The 26,751-nt window shown below is 40.0% G+C and overlaps 1 protein-coding gene across 3 annotated transcripts in view; it reads left to right on the top strand.

The window, feature by feature from the left end:
• pex14 (peroxisomal biogenesis factor 14) overlaps positions 1-24,592 on the top strand; it is a 55,177-nt gene extending 30,585 nt beyond the window's left edge. Inside the window, exons 3-9 of one of the 3 annotated variants that reach the window (XM_088291373.1) lie at positions 2,375-2,500; positions 5,394-5,479; positions 7,579-7,681; positions 11,109-11,206; positions 18,776-18,867; positions 20,710-21,134; positions 22,343-24,592. In XM_088291373.1, coding sequence (XP_088147499.1) covers positions 2,375-2,500; positions 5,394-5,479; positions 7,579-7,681; positions 11,109-11,206; positions 18,776-18,867; positions 20,710-21,134; positions 22,343-22,377 — 965 coding nt within the window. In that variant the 3' untranslated portion in view covers positions 22,378-24,592. Of the gene's footprint in view, positions 1-2,374; positions 2,501-5,393; positions 5,480-7,578; positions 7,682-11,108; positions 11,207-18,775; positions 18,868-20,709; positions 21,872-22,342 lie in introns of those variants that run through there. The other 2 variants (XM_088291371.1, XM_088291372.1) reach the window with 2 other exon arrangements.
• Positions 24,593-26,751: the final 2,159 nt, after the last annotated feature.

Here is a 26,751-nt window from a genome sequence, read left to right as displayed (position 1 = left end):
AAAAATGAACCCGTTTGATACACAGCTTACTTGTTCGTCGTACAATTAAAAAATCCGATTTTGTGATTTTGCAGCGAACCCATTGAACTTCCGGTTTACTAATGTCGTCTGGGTGTAAGTACACAGTAGATTACAGTAGTAGATTGTGAGTGCCACCTTTTGAAAACATGGGGTATCGAACCTTACCGATTTATTTTCTGGCGATGTAGAATCACATTACAGACAGTGTGGAACTCGATTAAACGGTATTGTGTTGCATTGACTTTCTGCCAGTTTCTTGGTTAAAAGAGCTCTTAATTACTTGGGTGTGTTGTCATGACACGAAGAGGAAGTGGCTGCAACCGCCTTAAAATGCATAAAATTCATTCACACACAAACAACATCACAAAGCTCCGTGAAGTTGTTTATTTTATCTCTGCAGTTTGTTTTGCATTGTAAAGTATAGCATGAGAAAATTGGCGATTAATTATAAAGTAAAGGAAATAATGACTCTTGAAGTGAATCAGCGTCCACCATCAGTTTGGACCACACTCTCAAGTTGAGGATGAGGCGCTCCTGTTAACTCCAAAAGAATCTCTTTCGAGATCTCTGTTTAAATAACGTGAAGATCTCGTTGCGCCCTGAAAAATCTTGACGGTCTCGATTGTACCCTATTGGCTTGGGAGGCTGGCCACCTAAGCCACCGTTGAGGTCTTCTTTAATGGGAGAGGGCCGAAGGACAAGTCTTTGGCCCTCGTTTGACAGAATTTATTACGAGTTCTGCCCACCCTCCACTGTAGTTGAAGGCTAGCCAACCATAATCTGAGAGGACAGTTTTGAATCAGTTACCTGTTCGGAACCCATTGATGAGGTCAGCCCACAAAAAGCAGTTTTTGAATGTCAGTGTTTTCACAATTGCCATGCCTCTGAAGTAATGGAGTAACCTTAGCAGTTTTTGTGTTAAAAGGGTGCACAGTGACACCTCAATTTATGAATAACCTGACTTACAAGTTTTTTTTTCCAAGATATGAGCGATTACTTCGCTGTGTTGGCAGCAAACACAACAGGCAACAGTTTGGCAGATTAAAAAGAGACAAATACTTGCTTCATACTGCTTATTGCCACTCCCAGTTGAACTTCGCTTTTAAGCTAAATATAAAACAAAGGGAATTACATGTGTATTTTACCAAAGCCACATTACCTTTGTTCACAACACTCCTTTCAATCATTTCAACACACCATGCAAAACAGCATTGAAAAGCTCACAAAACGCGCATTGATGTTGCAATAATTATACAACTTGTATTTTAACACAAGCGCTAACAGCACATGCAAGCGGACCATACCATGGTACTCACAGGCATTTGCACGCGTTTGTTCTGCTGCCCCCTGGTGGCCTCGGCATGCATACCAGAAATTAGCAGCACAATGCTTTAAAATGTCGTTATTACTGAATTTGAAGTACAATCCTCTCGTGGTATTTTACACACTAAAAGCATGTTTTGATTATTTTTGTGTTTTTGGGAGCCCTGAAACGAATTCACTGCATTTCCAAATTTCAATGGAGAAAAGTGTTTTGAGTTACAAGTTTGGTCACGGAATGAGTTAAACCCGTAAGTCAAGGTTGCAGTGTATTTTTAAATGTAAGTTGTCGTTCATGGTAACAATGTTTTCTACAAAGTTCTTGGGATGTCCTGGTTGGTAATTTCATAGGCTCGAGTTCATCATAAATTCATGACATTATGTTATTCTGTGTTTCGACTCAAATGTTCATTGAATTTAGACCCACATCAATGGCAACACGCAGCCTGGACTGCAGCCCTTTCTTCCCACAAAAGAGGATGTTCATATTAGATTTTTTTTTCTTCCTCCCTTCTGATTCTCCATCAGGGAGCCGTTTGCAATTTAATCAAAACTAAAATCATTAAAAAGATCTGAAGATTAAATTATATTGGCATTTGCAAATTTATGTAATACATTTACATTACAATGAAGAAATTAAAATAATGCATTTCAGCTGTCTGGGGTGTATGAAATTTCCACATGGGAAATATAACAAGGAGAAGTGGACAGACTTATTTTCTTTGCCTTTGGTGACAGTTAATAGGCTTGCAGAGTTTCAGATTTCATTGGAGGGAAGCTTTGCACATTGTCTCCCTCGATGGGCATTCCTTAAACTTAAGATATCCCTAAAACTCTCTCAGGAATTTTTGAATTATGAAATGAAAATATATTCTTAAGACTTACAGTTGGGGATATTGAATAAGTTCATATAAAGGACAATTGAAGGTATTAATGTATGCATTGGGTTAGCAAAGGAGCCATTTTGTTGTGAACATTATACTGTAAGTCACCAAAACCTCAGGAGTTTCTTAAATGTCGTAATTGATTGCAGGCTTGACGGATGAGGAGGTCGAGTTGGCTATTCGGCGTTCGGGCAGCACAGAAGAGGTCGTGCCTTTGAGAACTGGAGGCCCACCACAGCCTCTTTACTCTCCTCACTTCGCTGCTGTTCCACACAGTGAGTACCAACTATTTTTTGGGTGATCGCACAATGGCATACTTACATGGAAAGTAAACTTTGTTCTTTCTTCATTATTATAATTTGTGCGAGTCCCACAAAAGTTTAAAGTAAAAGTAAAAAAATAAAGGCTCAACTTAATACTAAAGTCATCTTACTGATTTTTTCCATGTACAAAATGTGGATGTCTTTCAGTATATGGTTGGACTGTGATCTATTGAGTGCTATTCTATTCTTAGACAATTTCCTGGATTTTTTTTTTTGGACATTATTGTATGTATTAGAGCCATATCCGTTATAGAGATTTCAGACTTTTGGAATATGGCATTGTGCAGTTCCGCCCCCCTGACATCTACCCTTGCCATAGCATTTCAAACAGTTCCGCCATGGCACGACCCCACAAGGCAACTTGTGTCTTTATTACCTCAAGAGGTTATGAGCGCTGTCCACTGATTTACCAATGCAGAATGAAGTCTGCGTAATGCTTAACCCATATGACAATGATTCCGGATGTATTCCACCCTCATTTATTACCACACTGTCCTTGACTCCCCCGGCATCTCATGTTTTGTAATGAAAGTGACGTTGATGGGATGGCCATGTAGTTAGGGGGACTCGTGGCTCTCTGTCCATAGTGGGGGGTTTTATATCAAAATGGCTATAAGGAAGCTGCATAATGAGGTGAGAGCGGGAAGTCTTGTATGGGGGGTCATGCCGAAAAGAGAGGGCTACCTTCCTTTGATGTCCTTGTTATAGGGACTGTACATGGGGACCCGCATCCATCTCTGTCGAAGTAATGGATACTCTGATCTCTATTTCCATGTGGTAGAAGGACAGGAAGGCCTCCACTGAACCCAATAAATTTGAGAGGAGATTGGAAAACTGGGGGATGGAGTCCACTGTTCCCCAGCTTAAGTGACCAAATAAAAAAAAAAGGAAGATGGCAGAGTGGAAGTGCTGGAGAAAAAGGCAGAGACTGCGAAAGAATGAAAGGTCCAAAAGGGGAGGGGGAGCAGGTGAAGACCCAATGTGATGCAGTGAGTCTTGTCCAGGGTCAACCACCCATACCAAGGACTCCGAGGCCTTTCAGAAGCACAGTATTGTGGGACAGGTGACAGTCTATCGCAGCTATAATGTTGATGAAGACCCAAATTTACGTGGTTACCATATAAATGTTGGGGAATGATTCAAAAAATTTCGATAGAGAAGGTTACAGGTTCATTTCTGAATGCTGCGGCAGCGATAAAACATGCCCCTTGTATGAAACGAATAGCATTCACCTTGAAATTATATACCACGTACAATATAAGAGTCAATTTTTCATTTGATTTGCATGCCAAATCGTATGAAGCCAGGAGAAAAAAAATGTCACATTAAGTCAAATCAGACTGGCACTAGAATGCTGTGTCTGTGTTCTGATTCAGAGGTTTGTGTTCTTTTTCATTTGAGTGTCACGTAGTTAAATAAAAGAAAAACTATCAACAAGACCTGTTTTGTTGTGTAATGACATTTTCAGTTCACTGCTTTTCTTAAGTGGGGAATTTCCAGTGTGACAGACAGTTGGCCCTCATGACAACGTAGACAATGACATACTTTTCACAGTTTCACAGTAACTGTCACTCAGCTGAACAGCGACAAATAACTACCCAAGTTAATTTCTGCCTGTTTCAGTTTTTGGCTTGTTTACAGTTGCTATAAAAAGTCACACACAGTCCAGTACGAATGTCATTTTTTTGTGATATTAAATAAAAAAATAAAAAAGAGACCAAGATAAAGCATTTAAAAACCTTTTTCCTCCATTAATGCGACTTTTAGTCAATCAATATGGTACATCTTGAGTGACAAAATGTGCCCATGCTTTTTAGCAAAATTGGGCCAGTTTTGTCGGATTGTGAGGACATATTCCATGCACACCTCAGCCTGAAGCTTTTGTGGTAACACTGACTGGTATTTGGTAGTCCCCTGCACCTTGACGAAGTCCCCAGTTCCAACAACACCAAACCATGACACTGCTACCATTGCTTCACTTTCCGTCTGGTGTTCTTTTGGTTTTGAGCAATGTTGTGTTTGCCTGCGCCTTTTGGAAATATGACCAAACCGTTTCAGTGGACCATAACACATTTTACCACATGATTTCAAGCGATTTACAGTCTCTTGCTATCCTTGGCCTTCGATGTTCTAACGACTATGTACAGTTGGATTGTACCAGTCAGAATTGACATGCAAACAGTCGTAGCACCGTCATTAACATATAATTCACTCTGAATTATATGTATCTGAATTCTAAAATAGTAATTCTAAAATTTTAAAACATCTCGAGCCATTCTTGAAAGCCTGTTGCTCATCTCTTCAAAGATGTTTGTAAATGTCTAATCCTGGCCTTTTTTCATACCTGTCCTGTCGGGAAACCATTGGTAAAAAAAAACATTAATTTTTTTTATTGCAATCGAAGGTAATTTTAGACACTTTATTTTCACTACCCACTTTGGGCCTGAGTTGCAAAAATCTCAAATAGGTGGCGATGAATTGTGCGTTAACATATTACATACAGTTTGGTAAAATATTTTACACTATAGAAGTAATGCAACAGAGACTACGAGCGACTATTGCTGTTGATTATTTTATGGATGCAATGTTTCACAGTGTTTTGGTTTTGCAAATCATTTCCCTAAAATAATGACTTGATTTTTACAGAAATTTGCTTTACAACTGGTCATTTTAGGCTTTTTAATACACGTGGAAATTCAACTTTAATTCGGCGGAATCAGGAATTGCTCTCGGCAGAATCAGGATTTTTCTCTGCGGAATCAACACTTTTTCTCTGCAGATTCCTGAGGAGACTACATTTTGCAGTTCTTGTATTGACGTGGAATTATTGTACCCTGTTATCAAGGTCCAAAAGGCTACAGATGGAGAGACTATGGTGCCTTCGCCATCATGATGGTGGGCATTGCCTACGGCTGTCATCAACTTTACAAGGTACTGTAGGCCCCACCTCTTTGGGACTGTGCTCTAATTGACTTTGTTTTCATTTTTTTCACTGATATTACATTTAAATCGGTGGCCAGTGCATCAGTTTGATGAATTATATTGTTAAAATAGCCGCCATCTCAGCAGCATGTAACTTTGCTCGGTTTGCTTTTTAAAGCGATCCTTTTTCACGTCAACGTAGGACCATATTTAGACCTCTTCATTTTACATGGACGCAACTCCCCTTTCCTTCCCCACAGTTACAGTATGTTTTTCTCTTTAAAACATATTGTGGTTAACATGGCCCAAACCCTTTTCTGACATCTGACCATCTAAAAATAATCACGCTGGTTCGTATCAGGCTTAACGGCACTTGAACATGAGCTCATGGGGCCCCTTGTCCTCAGTGCGATTAATCCCACAGTGGTTGTTACTGTCGTAGCAGTCTGAGTGGCATGTGGAAGCCATTACGCTCATTTTGGAGATGGACAGAAGCTTTAGCACGCAATCTTGTGCCCGATGACACGCCGTTTTCCTCTTGGGGTGCGCCAGCACACACGACACAGCCAGACATGAACTATTCTGTCCTGTTATTTGTTTATTTTATTTATTACATTTATTTTTATTTTTTTTCCAGTTTTCAGATCACCACGTCATTTTTGTTCTCAACGTTGTTAGCTCGCAAAAATAGAGTGCTAGCAGTCTTCAGTTTCCCTAATGCAGAGTTCGCCAGCCCCCCAATCACCAGGGTGTTTGGATCCCCTGGCGGGACGGCACAGGTTGCTGTCATGTCACAAGAGCATCGCGCCAGTCGCACCATATGTCCCGGCTTCTGCCCATACTTTGTTATTGTGCACCTTGTAAACACCTCAGTCACAGCAACCCATTTATTAGTTACCGCGTGTTGACATTCATTTTTCCCCCCTAAAAAGTGTTTATTACTTGCGCTGCTGTGGTCTCTTGTCAATTGAGCTGGACAGAAAATTGGCTCCAAATTGACTCTGAAGGAGTCCTTCACGTTTTTTAAGAGACGCACCAAAACGAAAATTCTTTGCCAAAACCAAAAAACGAAGAACCCAAGTATGAAAACCAAAGCACTGAAAGAAATTAGAATACCATACCTTAAATTATATCTGGATACATTTCTGGACTTTGCCTTAGCTCCGGTTTGGCATAAGCATGTCTTTTCCTTTCAATTATTCCTCGTCCTCCTTTTGTGATAACGCTACTTGTCAGAATTGTAACTTATTTGCCAATATGGAGGTGAATATTAGTGCTTTTAAAAAGAGCCGCTGCTCTTTAACCGCCATGCTAGCTAGCTATCCAGCTAGCTACAACCGCAAAACTGCAAGGCTAGTTTTGTACACGGGGAAGATGCAATAATATCAACACCTAATCACAAGCCGTGGTACTTACAACTCCAGTATAAAAGCCGTGGGTCCAAACCTGCAAATGTACTTATTGGATATTTATGGTCAAAATGTTTCTGTGACCAGATTTTCAGTGAATCCTTATTTTTTTTAAATACAGTTTTATTTGGTGAACGCTGTTCCATGCGCACAGTCAACTTTTATTCATTAGGAAGTAATCAGTAAGTACGCAGGCTTGACCGTTTATTGTGTTCAATGTTCATTTCATTTCATTTCATTTTTTTGAGAACTATCTTATCTTATAATTATTGTCATTATAGATTCAGCTGATAAATGTTTGTTTTGTTTTGGGGTTTTTTCTCATTATCATTTACCTTGACTTGTTGGAAATCAAATAAATGTAAATGGAAGTGAATCTGAATCGTAAATAATTGACAACATTAAATCAAATCCACCAATTTAAATGTGGAACCAGTTTGATAGATTACTAAAATGTTAAAGAAATAATAACAACAGCTGTGAAGCCATTTTCTAATCTACTAATGGCTTCAACACCTGATACTTGAATCACTTGCTCGGACATGGAAATGTGCACTTAATCAGCCACAGTTTACACAATGATACACTAGTCCAATAAAACAATGTCTTTGACCCTCCATTGCCACATCTTGGTGGCACTGGCTCCTACTCATCTTTCTTCCAGAGAAGTCTAATATTGCGCCACGCTTTTAATTGCAGAAATACATCCTTCCCCTCATTATGGACAGCCGAGAGGACAAGAAGCATCTGCAGAAGATGGAGAGCAACATCGCAGCAATGAGTGGCACGCTGACACAGACAGGTGAAGATTAATATCTTCATCAGTTTCTCCCTCCTTAACATTTTCCCTCATTTATCTGTTGCCAAAATTGGGAGGCCCTGCGCATTTTTAACAAATGATGCCGCTGTCATTTTGCTTTAATTTGAAATTGCTTGTTTACTGTCAGGCTCGAGCTCAATTAATTACGTTTCGCTGAAAAGCTCTTAACCTCAGAATATTAATGAGGAGTCGGGAAATGACAACTTTTCCCCCCCTCCCGCCGCCCACCTTCTCTCATCCCCCACTTCCATCGCTGCACCGACCCTATCCAGTGCTTCACTGTCATCATCATCAGCCACGCTCTGCCCCTTCGGTGGCGAGAAAGTTCATTTTAATTTGCTGTGTTGCTTGTGTGCATGTTGGTTGGATGTGCATGCAGCATGGCGCCGTGTGGCGTCTAGACCCAGCGTTGGCCCTTGTGGGTGATTAAGTACACAGTGACAGGTGCAGCTCCCATGTTGGACAGGTGAGGAATCTCAAGCTAGCTGTCAGACACGTAGGGAGAGAGCGAGCGAGAGAGAGAGAGAGAGAGGGACGCTTCCCTTGCTCTTCGTCAATATAATTAAAAATCCAGGATGGTGTAAATAAGAGGCACTTTGACAAAGCTTCGACTCAGTGCCCCTTTTTCATTGATGGTACCTACGCCTCTTGTCTCGGTTCAACTTATTTCATTCTCGGTTTGCAAACTCAAATATTTGAAAATCGAAGCAATTGTTACCATTAAAATGAACGGAAACAAAATTCATCCGTTCTAGTCTCAGAACCAAGTCGCATCACGTATGGCCTTTGTTATAGACGCACAGCGAGGCCTCTGCCTTCAGTTCCCTGTGAGTTGCCAATCTCGATCTGAGCCGCCAGGTTGCCACCAAATGGCCCCCCATTTATGTCGCTCAGGACGCGCGGGTAAGGGAGAGAGATCACCGAATGCCACCTGAACTGTTGACTTTTCAGGTCGTCCGACAAGTGCACTTTCTACATTCATGTGAGCCATACTAAGGGCTAATTTAGAGCAAAATAAAAATAAAATATACATATCTATTTGTGAAATATGTGACACTTGATGTGAATGATGTTCAAACGTTGTAAAGTATAAGCAGAACTGAGTGTAAATAATCCTAAAGTAATCAGGAAATTCACTTTCCTTTTTTGATGTTTTTTAGCATGTCTTGTTCCAAATTTGTCTTTCAATGCCGCATGAGTTTTTGTAGTTTCCGAGTTGAGTAGATCTAAATAGAGATGGTAATATACAGTGTCAAAGAGGCATACGTTTGTACTGCCTCCTTTGATGAGAGATAAAGGATAATATTACTGTAACTTAGATCAGTGTTAGTCAAATTGTCAATTGTCAAGTCTAAAGTGCTTCCATTGTTCTTTCATCTTTTGCTCTTGCTCTTTATGTCATCAATATATGACTCCAGTTGGGTAAAGAATACAAACATACCCTTCTGCAGCCAGTGTTGGAACTAATTTGCTATGACTCGCAGTAGTCAAGCGGCTATTGTAGTTAATGACTGTTGCAGTCTACAATTGGGGTGTGGGGGTTGCAATTATGTTACACTACTCCCACTGCCTTTGCTTTGTCTGCTTCCACCTCTCGCTGCGTCCCTCTTTCCTGCGCTGAATAATAGCGACCAGGCGTCTCGCTGCTGCCAACTGCTTGAACCCCTTTTTGTTAGAGTTCACATGTTTCTCTTGTGCCACGTGCAACAAGGTGATGCATCTAGTTGAACAGTCGACTACATTAGTCTCTCTCGCCAGCACCAGCTCGAGAGTAGGGGCCTTGACTCCCATTATGATTTGCCTGCAACTTCTCAATTAATGAATGGATCTTGGAACAACTTCAATGCACTGAAGTTGTAATGGAATTGTGCGGCTGTTTGGCCACTCTGTGTCTTTGGACACCATATTGGTGACCAGCTGGCCATTAAGATATACAGGCCTGGACATATGTAGTGTACATTATATTGAAGTATTTACTGAATAATTTACTGAATGGACAATATGAACTCCCCACACACCAGCTGCAAGACTCACATATCATCGTGTCTCATCTTTCTGTCATGAGTGCACACACGCACACGCATGTGTCAAAGCTACAGCTGCCTTCTGATTCATGCTTTGCCAAAGTCATTGACTTCATTATTCTTGGCTTCATATCTGTGATGACTAGGGATAAGAAGTTATGCATTTTTGTCCGTACAAAGGAGTCAAAGGTTGGATTGTGGGCAGTTTGGCTGTAGTTGCTGAAAAACCGGGCCAATGGTAATTCAGAAGTCAGCAACACAGACTGGTGGACTGACCTACTCATATGGAAAAGTCATTGTACAGTAAGGCGTCATTAGAAACCAAAAGGGCAACCCTTGATTTAGCACACACTTCCTGAGTGACACCTTTTTTAAGAGGGCTGTTTTATTTACTTTGATTACAACCCTCATAGAGTTTGGTCACATTCAGGATCCCAAACTGAATAAGCAGGTTTAATGCTTGGGTTTTTGGCACCAGCCATCCTGCTCAAACTTGTATTTTGTTGGGTTCTGCAAGCAAGAAAAGATCAAACATGTCAGCACCCTACCTATATTAAACACCACCCCACCCATTTTAAATACAGGTGCTGCCTTTTTCAAAGATCAAATATTTTGTATGTGCTGGGTTTCTACCTCACAAACTGGCTCGAGCTTTTGTCCAAGCCTACATTTTCGTGGTTCTACACGCATCCCATCCAGCCGGCTGCAGATCAGGCTTTTTTTTTTTAAGCATTGGCCTGACAACCTCAGCAGTGGACCGCCACAATAACTGTTGATGTTAATCCTATTAGGCTTGATTTAACACTTTACACGCCCATGATTTATATGAATGTTTATTGGTTTTCTATAATATAATCAGCTCAGGGAAACTTAATGCATTGTTTGGTAATACATGCGTGACTGGAAGCAGGGGGCAACAAACTGTGCCCGCTGTTATTTGAAATCATACACCCGCATCCAACACCAACACTTGAACTAATTCAATCTTCAAAGTCAATGGAAAAAAGAACAATATTTATTCGGATTAGGAGGGACATTTTGTCTGGCAGCCTCCTCCTAAATGAGAGCCTTGTTTTTTTTCTTTGTTGATCGTTTGAGGATTTAAGATGCATTAGAAGGCAAGTGTCTGGGTGGATAATGGAAGGTTAGAGACTCTTATTTGATTTAAGTTCAGACACTAGAGATTAATATCTTCATCCTATGTGCAGCCTCCACTGACTGACCAAATAGCATCTGGCGATTTCCTTTAATTCTTCTTGGACAGCTTTGCTCTGCGATACAAGTTGAAGGCTTTTTTAAAATTTATTTATTTTTGTAACACCATGTAGCCTTTCTATTGTAATTTTTTTTGTATCAAATACGACTTGTCGCCCCTGTTTTATCAGTTGGACAGCTACAGCAGACCATGACTTCTCTCCAGGAGCTCCTGTTCCAGCAGCAGCAGAAAATCCAAGAGCTCTCCCAGGAACTGACTGCAGCAGAGGTAGTTGTCGCCTCATCGTTGTCATCATCTCGGCACGTGTCACTTATTGCCAACAATGAAAAGTGAACCATGCTAGTTTTACTTTATTCATTTTTACAAATAATCTCCAAAATGGATTTTGCACTGGGTGGAGCCTGTCCAAACAACAATTACAGTTTTATGCTGTTTTTATTTTTTTGTGGGTTTAATGGTGAACGCTCCTCTCGCTCACTGACCTTATCTTTCCTGTCATCATAGTCCCATAATATAATTTTTGTCACTAAAGGAAAATCCTAACAAGTATGAGACAACATAACAAAGCAGACAATACGATGAAGGTTTTCCTGTAATATCGCAATGACTTACTGTGATGATTGTTGGACAGGCAATAACTTTGAAATTGCAAAGGAGCCCAGTAAAGGTGCTCAGCTGAACTCTCCAGATTGATTAGGAGAGGAGCGAAGAGGGTTCTCCAAGCTTCTATGCACTAAAACTTCCCGTGCTGCCCTTGCTCATAACTGCCATAGATAGACAGCCTTATTATACAGTTTATCATCAGAACTAAAGCTGCGCAACACAAGTATGGTTCATCTCATTATGAGACCGTAATGTTAAGCTATACTGTCGTTTGTCTTTGCCTTGATTTTTATAGACAGTGTTGGTAATCTTTTCGGAATTGTAAGTGTTTAGATGAAGTGGCTGTGTTCTAAAAAGTGATGTGCTGGCATGAAATGTTGCTCGCTGTTTTTATAACACGGCTCGTAATTTACTTTATGATCTCTGGGCTCTAAAAAGTGTCTTGGAAGTAGACAATCTTAGACAATGTTTTATGTCCACAGCTTGTTAAGCACATGGCTAGCATCTGGATACCTCAGGGAAACATATGTGGACACATCTGCTTCGGCTCAAATGAGGGGAAAAAAGTAGAAGTGTCTCCAATATTGATTTAAAGATTCGTAACTCGCTTTGTGCCATTTCACGTTTTCAGCTGCGTATTGTGTCGTTCACAATCGCAGAAATATTTAGTTTTTAAAATGTAAAAAAATATAAAATAAATTAAAAAATGATTCCACTTAAAATTATACAGTCTGTTTACTTGACAATTAATATGACTCTGCTTTTATGCCTGTGCCACTCTTCTTTATTAATGACAATTGTCCCTGAAGTGGAATCCTGCTGATAAAATTGTGGCGATAATAAACGCCAGCCACATCACCGGTGGATGGAGGAGTGTTTTTCTTCATTTTCATTTGTCATTTTCAAATCACACATTGCATTAAAATGTGTCTACTTCATTTGCTGTGAGTACCTTGTTGGAGAGCAGTAGTGTATAAAAAGTATATTTCACATCAAAATACCCATTAAACAAATCGTAAACTCAGCTTTATAGTTGCAGCGTAGATCTTAAATTTTCCCCGCGAGTTGGTTCAGGAAGACTTGTTGGCCATGGAGGAAATTGGGAAATTGTTTTCAGGGTTGGGATTTAAGATGAGAAACACATGTTTATGTTGGTGAGCTACTTTTTATTCACCGTTTGCGGTTTTATGGGTTTGCCTCACCACGCTGCTCAAACGTCGCCACGCTTAGCAATTATACCTCTCAACACGGAAATGTGCGCTTAAGCCAAAACACATGGTACTTTCGGTTTCCTCGGATGCTAAGTAAACATTTCTTGTAGTTGGGAAACCACTCATTTGTAGAGGGCATGTAGTGACCCTCAACTGGAAACTAAAAAAATGTCTCTTTTGCAAAAATACACTTTGGCTGTATTTACATGAAACACACATAGATAGTTCAAGTGACACACTTCAGCTGTTTTGTTTTTTTTAATTCAAATATGGCTCATTGCAGCATGAAGACAAACTAAAATGAAATGGAAATCTGGTCTCTTCCAAATGTGAATTAAAATCTGCTATGAATTGGATGTCTGCCAATGCGCTTGCTTGCAGCGTATACAAACAGATCGGATATACAATCAACTCCGGCATGCTCATGGTTCAGCCAACCACGGATATGCAATAAAAATAAATAAATAAATAAAAATTCCACCGCCAGCCCAACACCTCATTTCTCGTGATTTTCCCCTCTTTCTGCAAAAAATATATACTGACTGTTGGTGAAAAATGTTGTTGTTTTAGGAAAAAAAGCTCAAATCGATTTGTATGTCAATTGTATTTACTATTCGTGGGCCGGCCCAGTCCCTGACTGTGATGTCAATGCAAGCCTTGAGATACGGCATCGGTGTCATATACGCCTGTGTCTGCCCAAACAACACAAACTGGAAAAAAAAAAAAAAACACTCTCTGAGTAAATTTAAACGAAATTCACTACTGCGTGTATAGAATAAAATAGGTGTTGTGGTTCCCTGCATGAACCAGTGTTGACAACTTGTCAGTCAGGCCAGCTTAACCATATGTAACATTGAAGATTTCTCTTTAAAAAAAAAAAAAAATCTATTCTGTGTTGTTGCTGCCCGAGGCAGATATTTGTGTAGATATGTTTGTACTTTATTGAGTTGTCTGTGCGCACGAGCACATTGTTTGAAATGTATAAACAAGGATATGAGCATTAAATTGGAATTGCGCACTTGGACCTGGAGTGTAAATGCAGCCTTTGATGCACATTTCAATACCTCATGGCATGGTATTGTTTCGCTCTTTTTAACTATTCTGTCTTGGTTCATTTGCTCTATTGCTACCGCCTAACTGAAGTATAGATTTGCCTCTGGATGATTCATCCCTGATGTTAAACAGACTGCTATATTTCTGCCCCATTATCATTACAAATCTGCCTGTTAACCGTGTTTGCCCCGCTGTCTCAACTCACTGATCGTTCTCTTTATTAGTGGGTACAGCGTTGAAGATTAGAAACCGCCTCCTAGCTTGTGCGAGACTAACTGCCAGTGGGAAATAGCATAAATAGAGTGAAATCAATTGCACTGTACCAGTGTTTCCACTCAAAAACTCTCCTCTGGGGACTTGCTTTTGAAGCTAATTCCATCATTAATATACATGCGTTACTTGAAATGTAGTGTCTGCCGGCAGAGTAACTGAACTCATTTGCCTTCAGACACTCTTAAACAAGGCTTGTTAAAGATCTTTTTGCTAATGGTCCAGAGGCGTTTATCTTCATTTAACCAGATGAGCTGTTGTCCTTGAGTGCTGCTACACTTGATGTCTTTTTTTTTTTTCGAGCAGTGAAATACAATGCGTTTAATCTGGTTTCTTCTTTACAAATACTTAGCAGAGGAAATCTCTTTTTGTAGTCTTTACACAATGAAAAACAGTATGGAAAGTGTTGGGTAATTAAATACACATCTCGTGGGTTAAACCTTTTGCTATATAATTTAGTCTTCTTCAGATGGTTGGACTTTTTTTTTTTTAAATTATTTTATTGTATCTTTTTTTTTACAATACGCTCAGAAAGATGAGTGCACAATTAACACAAATGTCATAGAGCCCTGCACCTGCTTTCCAGGAAGTCAGCTAGACCTCAAAAATGTTATTTGCATAATGTCATCTCGATGATGAAGTCACAAATTGGCTGAACGTTAGCTTGTAGGGCGAGTATCAGTGGCGAGTGAAAATACACACAGTCTAAGGTTATATGAATGCTATGATATTATTTTAACAAGAGTCTACCATGGTGTTAATAACAGTGTGTATATGTGTCCATATATTTGTATATGTAGTTTTATCAGAAGTTAAAAATTCAGGTCACTGTAAATTTCAAACAGAACTTTCAGACCGGGGGGGCGGGGATTTCACCGTCGATGCCATGGAATGGCCTGCTAATAATTTTCTTGATCAGCAGTTTGTGCAAACATCAGATCTTACAAGCTTCTGCGGTGTGTGAGATATGTCAGCACTTGAGGTTGAGCGCACTTTCAGTCTCAGCGGACATTGATACTCCAACACTTAGCCTGCAGCCAAGCACTTAACACTGAAGTTCCACACAATGTGTGTGTATACACGCTCACGTAATGTATCGCAAAGCTGAAATTCAGCACGGGCTCAACGTTTGATTAGGTTTCTTTGAATTTAATCAGACATGTCAGAGATAGTGTTGCTCGACAGCATCGATGTAAGATAATACATGTTATGTACCGTATGTAGCAAGAGGTTAACGGTTTCATTGTTAAGCTTTCTTTTTTTTTTTTTTTCATATGAAGTGATGATATAAAGCCAGGCTTCTCAACTAGTCTCACCTTGGGACCCATCCATTCCCACAGCCACGTTATTTTACTTTTCATATTTCCTTTCCATTTCCAAGAGCTGAAGAGAAGTGTCTAATTATTCATAGATTAATTTTCTTAGTGCTTGTCCTCATTCGAGTCGCAGGTGAGCTGGCGCCGCTCCCATCTGGCTTTGGGCAAGAGGTAGAATGTAGTAAACCCTTTGGAATTGCTTAGGCTTCTGCATAAATCGGTCATAAAATGTAACCTGACTTTCATCTAAATCACAAGAATAAACCAACAGGTTCACATATTTTGTCTTCCCATTGTACATCCTGGTCATAAAATTGGATTCAGTTTCTTCTATCTCTGCTGTCAGTGCATAAATTGAGGAAGAACATGACAACAGCATGTATCAAAGTCAGTACAATGTGATTAAATATCAACACTGTTCATAATAAGGCAAACACAAATCGGATTTCTCTTTTTTTCCCTTCGCTTATACGACAAAGCAAGTGACTCACATTCAAAAACGAGCTTGCTTTTGCTTTTTTTTGCCCCTTTCCCAGATTTGCTTTATTTCCCCTGATTCCAAATGGGCTTTTTTTTGGCATTCAGAAAAAAACGCTCTTAAAATGGTTCATCCTTGTTCTTTCGCTTGTTTTTTTTTTCTCAAATTGTCTCAAAAGTCGCTAGATGTCGTGACCAAATCTTTAAGTTGGCAACATTTGTGAACTTGTTCCTCTCTGTTCACACCCATGGCGTGAGTGTAAACAATGTGCATTAGCTCTTAAACGATGTCATTACATTTAAATGAAATTAAATTTTAATTTAATGACAATATTAATTAATTGCCCAATTTGTAAGTCTCACTCAGCGGTTCTTAACCTTATTGACCTTAGGCCCCGCTTTTCCTGTACAGAGTTGTATGGGGCCCATTCATAAATTATGATATATGTTGACTTTTATTACGTTTGCCTGTCCCATCCTGTCATGGTCATCTCCGCAGCTGCAAGTGGAACTTGTGTTGCCGCTACGGTGAAAGTTCTCTTATCCAATGTCTGGCTACAAAGTTGCTGGCTTTCAAAGCTCTTTTCAAACTGATTGTTATTTCTTAAGCTGCAGCCCATTTTCTTTTCTCTCAAAAATTCAAGGGACTTTTCTAGTTGGATGTTTTGTTTCTCCACGGTGCTTAATTTATGAAGGCTTCTGTGCTTCTTTGGTCAGTGTTAATCTAAACTTTCCACCCTGGGCTTTCGGCTCCGTCGATGCCTCAAGGGCTCCCGTCACGAAGCCGTATTCATGCAGTCAAGGTTGCACTTGTGCCATTTTTAATTTTTTTTTGCCGATTGGTTTTTCTTTTCTAAATATTATCATTTTAGCTGTTAGTTTTCTTCTATTTTTTGCAGCCATTTTTAAATTTAGTCTCGCTTTCAGTTACATGTATTAATTTTTCAGCACATTTAGTTAATCTCATCCTGTTTTTTTTGTTTGTTTTTTTAAGTAAAGTTTTGCCTTTAGCTTAGTTATGAAAATCAAATTTTACTCGTTACTAGTTCTAATGTCGCGCCGACTGTATTCAGATTTTTTTTTCTGTTGGCTTCCAATGCAGCACCTTTAAAACATGGCTCTTTTTCGGCAAGGTTTTCTAGCTGATAACCACCATATCCTCTGAGAAAATACATCTCATCGCCTCCTTTTCTTCAGCCCTTCACTTTTCCTCCTTGGCCTCCTCCTGGCTCTGTAAATGAGTATGATCCCTTTCAGATGTGATTCAATTAATTTCTCTTAGATTTAATTACAAGCGATAGAGTCCAAATTATCACTCTTTCCCTGATAGGGGGTCCACAATTCCTAACAAGCGTCCTCTGGTGAGTTAGGAGAGACTTAATTACGGTTTTAGTCCAGTTTCCCCATGACTTTGCCCCTTCTCACTTGAGTATCCTCACGTAATCTCTTCTTGCTCATATGCAAGTCTTCAATGTAGGACCAGATTCCATAAATCTACCGTCTTTTTTTTAAGGCTTTTGTCTGAACTTTGTTTGCCCTGTAGAATATACTTGTAGGAAAGAAAGAGAATAAAAGAAAAAGCAGGACTAATGGTGTGTCCCCCTGCATTTTGGAGGCGGTCCACTTTGTCTATTGAGTTTGTGTCTTTCTCGACCTCAATTTTCAGGGATAATCCTGTAGACCAAATCAGTCATCTTACTGATTTTATGATTATGTAACACAAAACCCCTGAGGAAACTGAGGTCAAAGATCAAGTCATTGCCTGTTCCTTTTTCTATTCCCCCCACATACAATTTTCACCTGGTCTCCTTCGGGGACTACGTCTGTGTTTCAAAGCAAGGTATCTGGAAATGATTTGGAATCTGCTCCAAGAAGCCTGTCAAAGTTCATACACGTTCTAGAAGCAGGCCTTGATTAAAAACCCACGATTGAATAAATTTGATTTATAATTGACTTAATTTATGCGAATGAGTCGCAGTGTCATTTGATACAGAACAAATATTTCACACCACAAGCCGTTTTTAAACTCAAATACGCTTTGGTCAACAAATAGATACAATCAATCTCTAAAATCATACAATTTTCATCAGGCCACCCCAAAACAGCAAATATTGGAACGTACTTGCAAGATGTATTTTCGGATGCTAATATTGACAAGCCACTAGCTCATTAATTTAATTTGGCTGTATTCAAGTTTTTCAATGACTTCTTGTCATCTCATCCAAATATTAATTATTTCATCTTTAATATTCAAGAACGGTGCATTTAACGGACCAACAGTTAAACATTAAGTGTCACGTCAACGATCTAAATTGGGCTCAAAGAACACAAACACACACGCACACACCCACGCAAAGAAAGAGTGTCTTTTGTTGTGAGTGCGTGGCCCTTTTAAGGATTGCGAGAGTGGAGAAAAAGAGACTGAGGCAACCCGAGCACTTGTATGAAAGGAGTTTAGCTGTGTGCATGTTGCATGAAATCCCAACCAGACACACTTTAGTCCCTTTTTATTCTCCCTGTATCTAAACCTGTGTATTTTTTATCGAGCCGGACTGATTAGTCGTCCGGCCGATTATTTTTACCTTTATGTCCCAACAGTTGTACTCAAGTGAGACTGGTCTCATTATTTATTCCACATAAATCTATCCCATAACCTTGTGCCTTAATTTTTTTTCTGGATAGTTGGGAGACTCTTGACTGACTACCCATAACCATAACCATTAAGTATTGATTTTCTTTGTGTGTGTTTGTCATGTTTGTTTACTCAATAGCCAAATGTCTCTTTTTTGGGTGGAACAAAGCAGTTTTTCAAATGATTTCATATTGTACTGAGTGACAATGGAAGATTTGTTGAAAGTGGCCTGTTGACTTTGGCCGTATGCATTGTGTGCCCTATTTTCTTATAGGCGGCGTCCACAAGCAGTCGCATCCTAGACAACCAAACAGTTGGAGAGCTGAAAGCTGAGATAGCCTCTTTGAAGGGTTTACTACTCAGCAGGTAACAAAGTTGTTCACCCCCCACTCTCCCCCACACACACACACGTGCCATGTGACAGTACTAAAGAGGCGCATCCCTCATGAATAGCTTTAATACAAATCGGACTACATTTTAAGAATAATATTTTACATTGTCATCTATCCACACCATGTCGTTCCGTTTTAAAGGACACAATATATTTTTAACGTGCACGACTAATTGTTTTCCTCCTAAGATGCATTCAGTGCATAGTTGAATTTGTAAAACACACACAAGGGTGATGTTCACATCTACTTTAGTCATAGAGCTGACCTTTTTATTGTAACAACTTTTATGGTACAGTATATACAGTATCATTATTTTTTGAGGATGCTTGATGAGACACAGTGTGGTTATTTACCACCATGCATTTTTCGTAACATGAAATAAAAGTGAGCCACCAGTTCATGGCATCACTTGATGTACAGATCGTCATCTTGCCAACAAGTATCACGCCACATTCTTAAGCCTGGTTTTAAGTTGTTGTACTGCACCAGGAATCACTCAAACATTTATGTTTAGGTATGAATTAATAAAATATTATATGGTCTTCCAAATTACTTGCACACTTAGACAACCATAAATGTCAAAAGTGGTTTTGGGGTATCATCTCACTGTGGCATTAGAGGTTACAGATTGCGCCATTGCTTTTATTTCACAACTTGCTTTTGTCCATTAGCATACTGCAATCATCAGCATTTCAGTACCATTTTCTTTATTTTCATACTTTTATGGGTAAACAAGACATCTATTGCTCCTGAGACCTTACGTTTACTCTCACCTATTAGTGAGAGTAAAGTGAAGAAGGGAAACAGTTTAACTGAAATAAAAAAAAAAAAGATGTTTTCCTCAACAGAACTGCATTTGTGCTGTTGCTGCTTCACCGAGTCCTGACACTAATCATAATACAGACAAGATCAATTTGTCCAATTAAGAGGATTACATTTACACGCCTCTCCTGAAGTATTGAAGCAGATAGGCCACGTGCTTTGTTTTTGCCGTCAACTGAAAACATTTGAGTTTAACATTAAAAGATGAATGTCGGACAACCTCTTTTATACGCCAATAAGTAGATGGTGCCTTTTCCAACCTTTAGACCAATAAATGCCACTTATTGTCTTTTCACAGGATCGCATTTGAATTTATACCTGATGGTTATTATGTAAGCAACATAACAACCAGAGAGCTGTCTATAGGTGAGAAAGTGAAGATTAGAGATGACGGAAAATTAGAGTTACTGCATAAGCATTGGCCACCATTTTGAAGAAACCACTGGTGTCCTCACAGACGTTGTATGGGGAGAGTCAAGAAAACAGCAAGTCAATGAAAGAAACATTGTCATTGTAACAAAGGCCTAAAAAGAATTGCAGTGTCAACAAGCACCTCCACAGGGAATAAATGAAGTTCATGAACAAAAGTACAGATACTGCACAGGAAGAATAGGAAGGCCACACTGGAATTTGCCATAACGTAAACAGATGAATGATTACAACGCAGAAATGCAATGAGCCAAAACAACCAAGAGTTCATCAGGGCCAAAAAGTGGAAGGTTATGAAGTGTGAATTTTACCTGCGAAAAAAGGAGACTGAAGGTAGAAACACCGCCTCCAAAACGGTAGTCGTGCAAGCCCGGGACAATATCGTGGAAGAAAAATACGAAAGTTAGCAAAGTCAACAGGTCACAAACTGGATGCGTTTATGGGGTATATATTTTCAGCTTTTATATGAGTGAGCTCACTAGAGAGAGCCTTAAGTATTGCATGCGTTAGTGGGCGTCACGTATTTCCAGTCAATAAGTGATCATGTTTTTATTCTCTGTCACAGGAGACAATTTCCATCCACTCCTTCTGTTTCTAAGATCCCCTCTTGGCAGATTCCCTTGAAGGGGTCTTCAGCGTCCAGCTCCCAGTCGGTCAACCACAGCAGCAGCGACATATCTCCTGTCAGTAATGAGTCAGCCAACTCCTCCCCAGTGAAAGATGGACGCCTGAGTCCGCGGGATGTGTTGGGTGGGCCACTCGGGGTCAACGGCGATGTCGTGGCTCTCGATGCGGCGCTGCCCTTGGGCTTGAAAGACCAAGTTCGCATGGAGGTGCAGGGAGAGAAGGGAGAGAATGACGATGTGAGCCGGGAAAACGAAGAGTTGGACGGCCCAAGCATGCAGAGCGAGGATCGTCAAGGTGGAGAGGGACACATCCATAACAACCAAGAGGATAAACTCAGGCGCCCAGAGGGTGCTGGCAATGAAAGTGAGGTGGATTAGACAGCTGTTAAATACTGTTTTTCACCCATCTGGGACTTCTCCGCTTACCCTGATTCTGCTTCCATCATTGTTACTGTGCTATTCAGCTTTGTGCAGTTGCTCTTTAAATTCAGTGGAAACTCGGTTCACAAACTTAATTCTCAGAGTGGGAAATAGCAAAGAAATTAAAATTACAGATCCCTCCCCTCATATCTCCTCAAAAGAATTGCCAATAAAAATGTAAGATTTGATGAAGCAAACATTTGCAGGATTTCTAAATACTTTTGATGACGATTTCGTCCTGCAAATTAGGTGAAATGTTCTGTGGAACTAACAAGGCAGTGTAAATGCTTTTAAATAGAATAGTTCCATCTTCTCATTCTCAGCAGCTGTGGGTCAGTGTCATATATTCATTTGTTGTCTCAAAAAGGTACTCTCACATTCTCACTTCGCTCAATTCTTTTGGGTGGCAGTTGGAAAGTATAATCCCGACCAGCTTTTAGCCTTTTTTTATGGGCGCTACCACATTGGTGTCCGTCTGTCAATAACTCACAAGGCCAGCGCGGTGGCATTTGGGTGAAGTAAAAGCCCTGAAATTCAAGATTAGAATGTGATGAGTGACTTTGTTCCATGCAAGTGTCAGGATGCACATAAGCTCAGAGGAGAGTGCTGGATAAATGTTTTCTTTCCTCTTTCACTAAGGGCTGAATTGCGAATCAGTGAGGGTGTTTGTTTGTGCGTGGCAGGTGAGGGAGGTGGGGGCGGGCGAGGGGGGGAGTCGCGACTCGTGTGCTGTATCCGCATCTCCAGCAGAGCAGCTGATTTGGTTTGTGAAGTATGTTAAATAATCAAATGATCAACAAATAACAGATGTATTAGTTCATGCAGCTTGAAATGTCAAGCAGGCTAAGAGCGCAAATCTAATACAGAACGCCCAGTTGCATTGTGTTATTTTCCGTAACAAGCCCCCCGGTCCAAATTAAGCAGACCCTCCCACAGTGACTAATCTTTCCTGAAAACTGCGCCCGTATTTTGTTATTGTGATGCAGTAAGACACCAAGGGCTGCCACAGATGGAAGTTGCAGAATTTGTGTCACTTGTTTTCTCAGTGTGTGTGCGCAGGTGGATGCGGGAAGCTTATGAAAATGTCCCGTGATAGAAAAGGAAAGTAATAAATGAATACTTGACTTATTGAATTAGTCACTCTGTCTGCAGCTCGAGACGGGTCCGCGAGTGAGAAGACAGGATAAATCTCGGCTCTTGTGCCACATTCATCTCCCATCACTTGGCCTTCATATGAACACACCAAGGTAGAGGGACAACGCCACATGTGTGATCGCAGTTCTGACCAACCATTTACTGTATGCTTGAATCATCTGGCTCTGTACCAATAGCTTAGTAGGAAACTGAAAATATCATGCTGTAATGTAAATTATGAGGTTTCTAGTAATTTCTTTGTTTGAAAGGTGTCGGTCTATAATAAAAAATGGTTTTCAATGGTATAAAGCAGATGTTTTCATTTTGATGCTATGTTTTTCGGGTCGTGTTGTTCACTTTTCTAGGCTACTATACACTCTGTAGCTGTGTTCAAATTCATAGGCTCAATTGGTCTGCTACATGATGTTACTTCCGGCACAAGTTGACCTCTTACTCATGTCTAAATCGAATCCTGCCTTCAAATATGGTTTTCGTTTCAGTGGAGATGAGAAATGGGTGAAGGGGCAGACTTTTTTGTTGCCTTCATTGCTTCTACCCTTAAAACATGGAGGCACCCGAAGGCACCGCGTTCGAAATCGGCGAAGTTTTCTTTTAAATGTAAGTATAAGTATATTTAATGTTAAAGCATTCCTTATAAAATAAGACACTTTAGACCTGTCTAAATTTGCCACGGTTTATGAGGTCCACTGCATGAGGGAGGAGGAGCCTTTGAAGGACCAAACGTGAATCTGCACACACATTGTCTAACACCAAGTCCTTTGGTTCACCCTTGCTTCTGACACCTTGTAATACGGTTGATAAAAAAAAAGTACCCAGGACATTACAATGCAAGGTTATTCCCATATATTGAAAGAATAAATACAGTGGATTCCCTTAGTCAGGGATAAAGACAGAGCGTGACCGTGATTCGTGAAAATTCATCAATAGCGACTGCTGGTCTCTCAAAATGTGATTATAATTCCCTATATAAAGTTTTAACTCATAAATTTAGCAAACTATAATTCAAAAACCCCCCAAAATATAGAACAGTAAAACCTAGTCTGTTAAAATGAAGAGGATTTTTTTTTTCTCAATTCATCATTGAGGTGCATGCATGTCTGCCTCATAGACCATATTTCTAAAACATGCATGTTAGGTTAATTGACTTAAAATCCACAGTGCGATTCGTATTTTTATGTGCAGGTTACAGCTGACCCCGAAAAGTAAAAGCAATGGATGGATCATGCAAGCCTGCATGCAAATAATCTTAAGAAATACTTTTCCGGCATAAATTCAAGTTGTGTATTGGCCCCCAAATTGCCAGACGTAAATTCAAGTGAAATGTGAAAAAGTGTTGCCCTTGCCATCTGGCATACTGGATGTAGTGGAGCACTTTTGCAAGGAGAAGTGGATAAATATTGCCATCTTGATAAATTACGCCAAAATAATGATGTCATTAAAGCAAGTACTTAAGCAAAGTAATAGTTTCACCTTTGAACCAATTAATTTTTTTTTCATTTAATGCGCATTATAGGTCACACTATGTTTACGTTTAGAAACGATTTATTGTCGGCTCTCTTTTTTTCACAGATTTGTCTGGTTTTTTTTCTGTGTTCATCAGAAATAAGTACAGTGCCATTGAAAAGAAAGCATTTTATCCATTTATCAGTGAATACAAGAAAATGTTCTGAATTTTGATGATTACAATAATGTTGATTTTTGATTTTTCATTGGGGTGTACAATAATCATTTCTGTACCGTTTCTTGGGAAGAATTTCCACATGTGTTGTGTTTTATACTAAAATATGCCTCAGGAACTGTAGATTCTAAACATGTTTTTTTAACGCGTTATATTCCGCACTTCACATCCGTATTTCCAGTTTAAATTTTTGTCATTTGTCATTTCTCTATGTCAGGTAGGATGACCCTTTGACAGTGGGGCTCCTTTCTCCACTCATAGTCTACATTCGGAATATTACTACGCGTGATCAAGAGTATGAATTTAATTGATCTGGTTCTCAATGATCAATAGTGTTTCATGTATCGATGAGGTGTATAAACTTGTGCGTGGTTCGATACTGCATCCCTTTGTAATCCATTAACCCCTCGCTGCAGCTGAAGCCAACCTGAGATTTATAGGGGCCGACTGTAATAAATCCACTTGGACATCATTTAGCGTCTGGGGCTATTTGGATATTCTTGTCCATAAAGTGGCTCCCAACTACATCACTGCACAACACTACAATTTGCATAATCTGCTAACACTACAAAGTGTAAAAACACTTGAAGTCTTTTTTTTTTAACTATGTTCTCCCTCATTTGGGACAAATTGTTTGCTCAATGCAGCACCTTGGATTTGACATGATTTTGCTCCCCGGCTGGGAGCCTTAACCTCATCAATCATGCTGCTAAACGGAGAGCACTCAATAGGATAGTGTATTGACGTGCTGCGAACTCCATTGTTCACTGGAACTGAGCACTCAGCAGGTTAGAGGGCTGGGTATCTCCTTGGATCAATGCGTGTGTTGTGAGCTCAAAGCAGATGCTCAGATGACTACTACACATGGTTCAGACCACAACTCTGCACTCCTCATTCATACAGAACATTCAACCATTTACAGTGAGGAGGGGGCGGCTGTGAGTGACATTAAAAATAGTTAAAAAATAAATAAATAAAAATTTTGTGTTAATAACACTGTTATTAAGCAATTACAAACAGTGGCTCCTGACAGCGTAGAGCAGAGTAAAAAAAATCCACTCTTACCAACAGTCTTCAATGGGCTTGGAATGCTGCGTGATAAAGAAGATTGCTCGAGATCGTCTGTGAATTTCAATCGCGAGAAAGGAACAAAGGGCTTTGGTGGGTTTGGTGCGCAACAGGGGGAAGATGATGATTGCAATCCGAAAAGAATTTCCCGTTATTTAAGGTAATGCAAAATTAAAAAAAAAAAAAACTCTTGTGTGACCTATTTCTTCATAAATAGTCCATGTTATATTGTGGTGATTTGTGGCATTTAATCAGGTGTGCTTTGTTGACTGGAAATTACTGTAAAGGTAAATAAAGTATATTACATACAAACTTTAGGAATAAAGCATGTGCCTAGTTTTTGTTGAACTTTCAGGCCAACGATTCCGATGCTTTTTCAGCATGTGAGCGGCATCCAGATGATCTCCCTCTTTATTTAAATTGACTTAGTTATTTTTATGTATTTTGGTGTACTTTGCAGAACTGAAATGTACCCCAATTCTGTGAATTGCAGCCCTGTCAATCAAGTGACAAATTTCACAATGGATGACAGGCGGGAGTCTACTTTTTTTTTCTCCTTTTTTTTAACTCCTTCACTGCTATTTACAAGCAGTTAACTCAATCGCAAAAACTTGGAGGACTGGCAATGATTGAGTTCCGCCATACGAGTTACAGACATTCCCATCAAGAGCTACAGGTTGCTCACGATCTGCTTCATGGGCGCCCCTGATTGTGGCCTGCTACACAACTACATTTTAATGGTGGTCACGATGGTGGTACTTTGGAGCGATTTGCTGGAACTTGCTGGAAAAGGTTTGAGAAGCACTGGTTGACAAAAAGTCAAATTAAGTTTACCTGCAAAAGTTGTAGTGCATTTTTGGTTAATCTGGAATGTTCACCCAAAAACTGACTATCCTTCGCCGCTTGGAAGTAACGTACAGTGTATACTTTTACCCTATTGCATAAACTTTCACCTCTTTCATTACAGCTCTTAACATGTGTCAGTGGTGAAACCAGAAACCTTCCAGTTATTAGACCACCATCATTCTGCCGCTGTTACCATGCTCTGTGTGCGTGACTGATGACTTTCCTCAAAAGTGTCTTCCTGATGATGTAAGAAGTCCTTTAAAAACATTTCATGACTGTCACTAAAAGTGTCTCAGGAACGCTGCGCAGCTACTCGACACTGGCTCCTTCCTTCCTCGTGAAAAGGGGAACATTTGAAAATCCAAGGTCAGCCACGGGCTTTGCCAGTAGCGTGTGTCCGAGTTGTATAAGCACTTTGTCATCACCAGCTATAAAAACACTCAATCCTCGTCTGGCTTGTATCACTTGATTTTGTCCTGGCACTTTTTCAAATCCAAATGTAGAGCATGGATGGATACTTTTGGGCTGTCATGTCAACGCACGGAAGGGCTCTTCCACGGACGCCACTAGCTTTAATCGGCAGGTAAAAGAGTGATACGGCTCTTGTCACCAGTGCTCTAATGAGCCATCATACCGAGGTGAGGATGAGGAGAAACAAACTGTAAATGGAAAAAAAAAAAACAAGCGATCATGCAGCATATAAATCACTGATGCAGTTGTGAGTAAATTGGATTATCCAAGGGAAGGCCTGTCAGCCTGTAAAGAGACTACAGCTGCAGGCGCCACAGAAGCAACAGGTGTCTGTGCATATTGG

This window comes from Idiotropiscis lumnitzeri, chromosome 3 (genome assembly GCF_059441095.1).
Source record: "Idiotropiscis lumnitzeri isolate Australia: NSW breed Sydney's pygmy pipehorse chromosome 3, RoL_Ilum_1.0, whole genome shotgun sequence".
NCBI lineage: Eukaryota > Metazoa > Chordata > Actinopteri > Syngnathiformes > Syngnathidae > Idiotropiscis > Idiotropiscis lumnitzeri.
The sequence above is the reverse complement of the archived record's forward strand: the minus strand, read 5'-3'. Positions and strand labels throughout refer to the sequence as shown.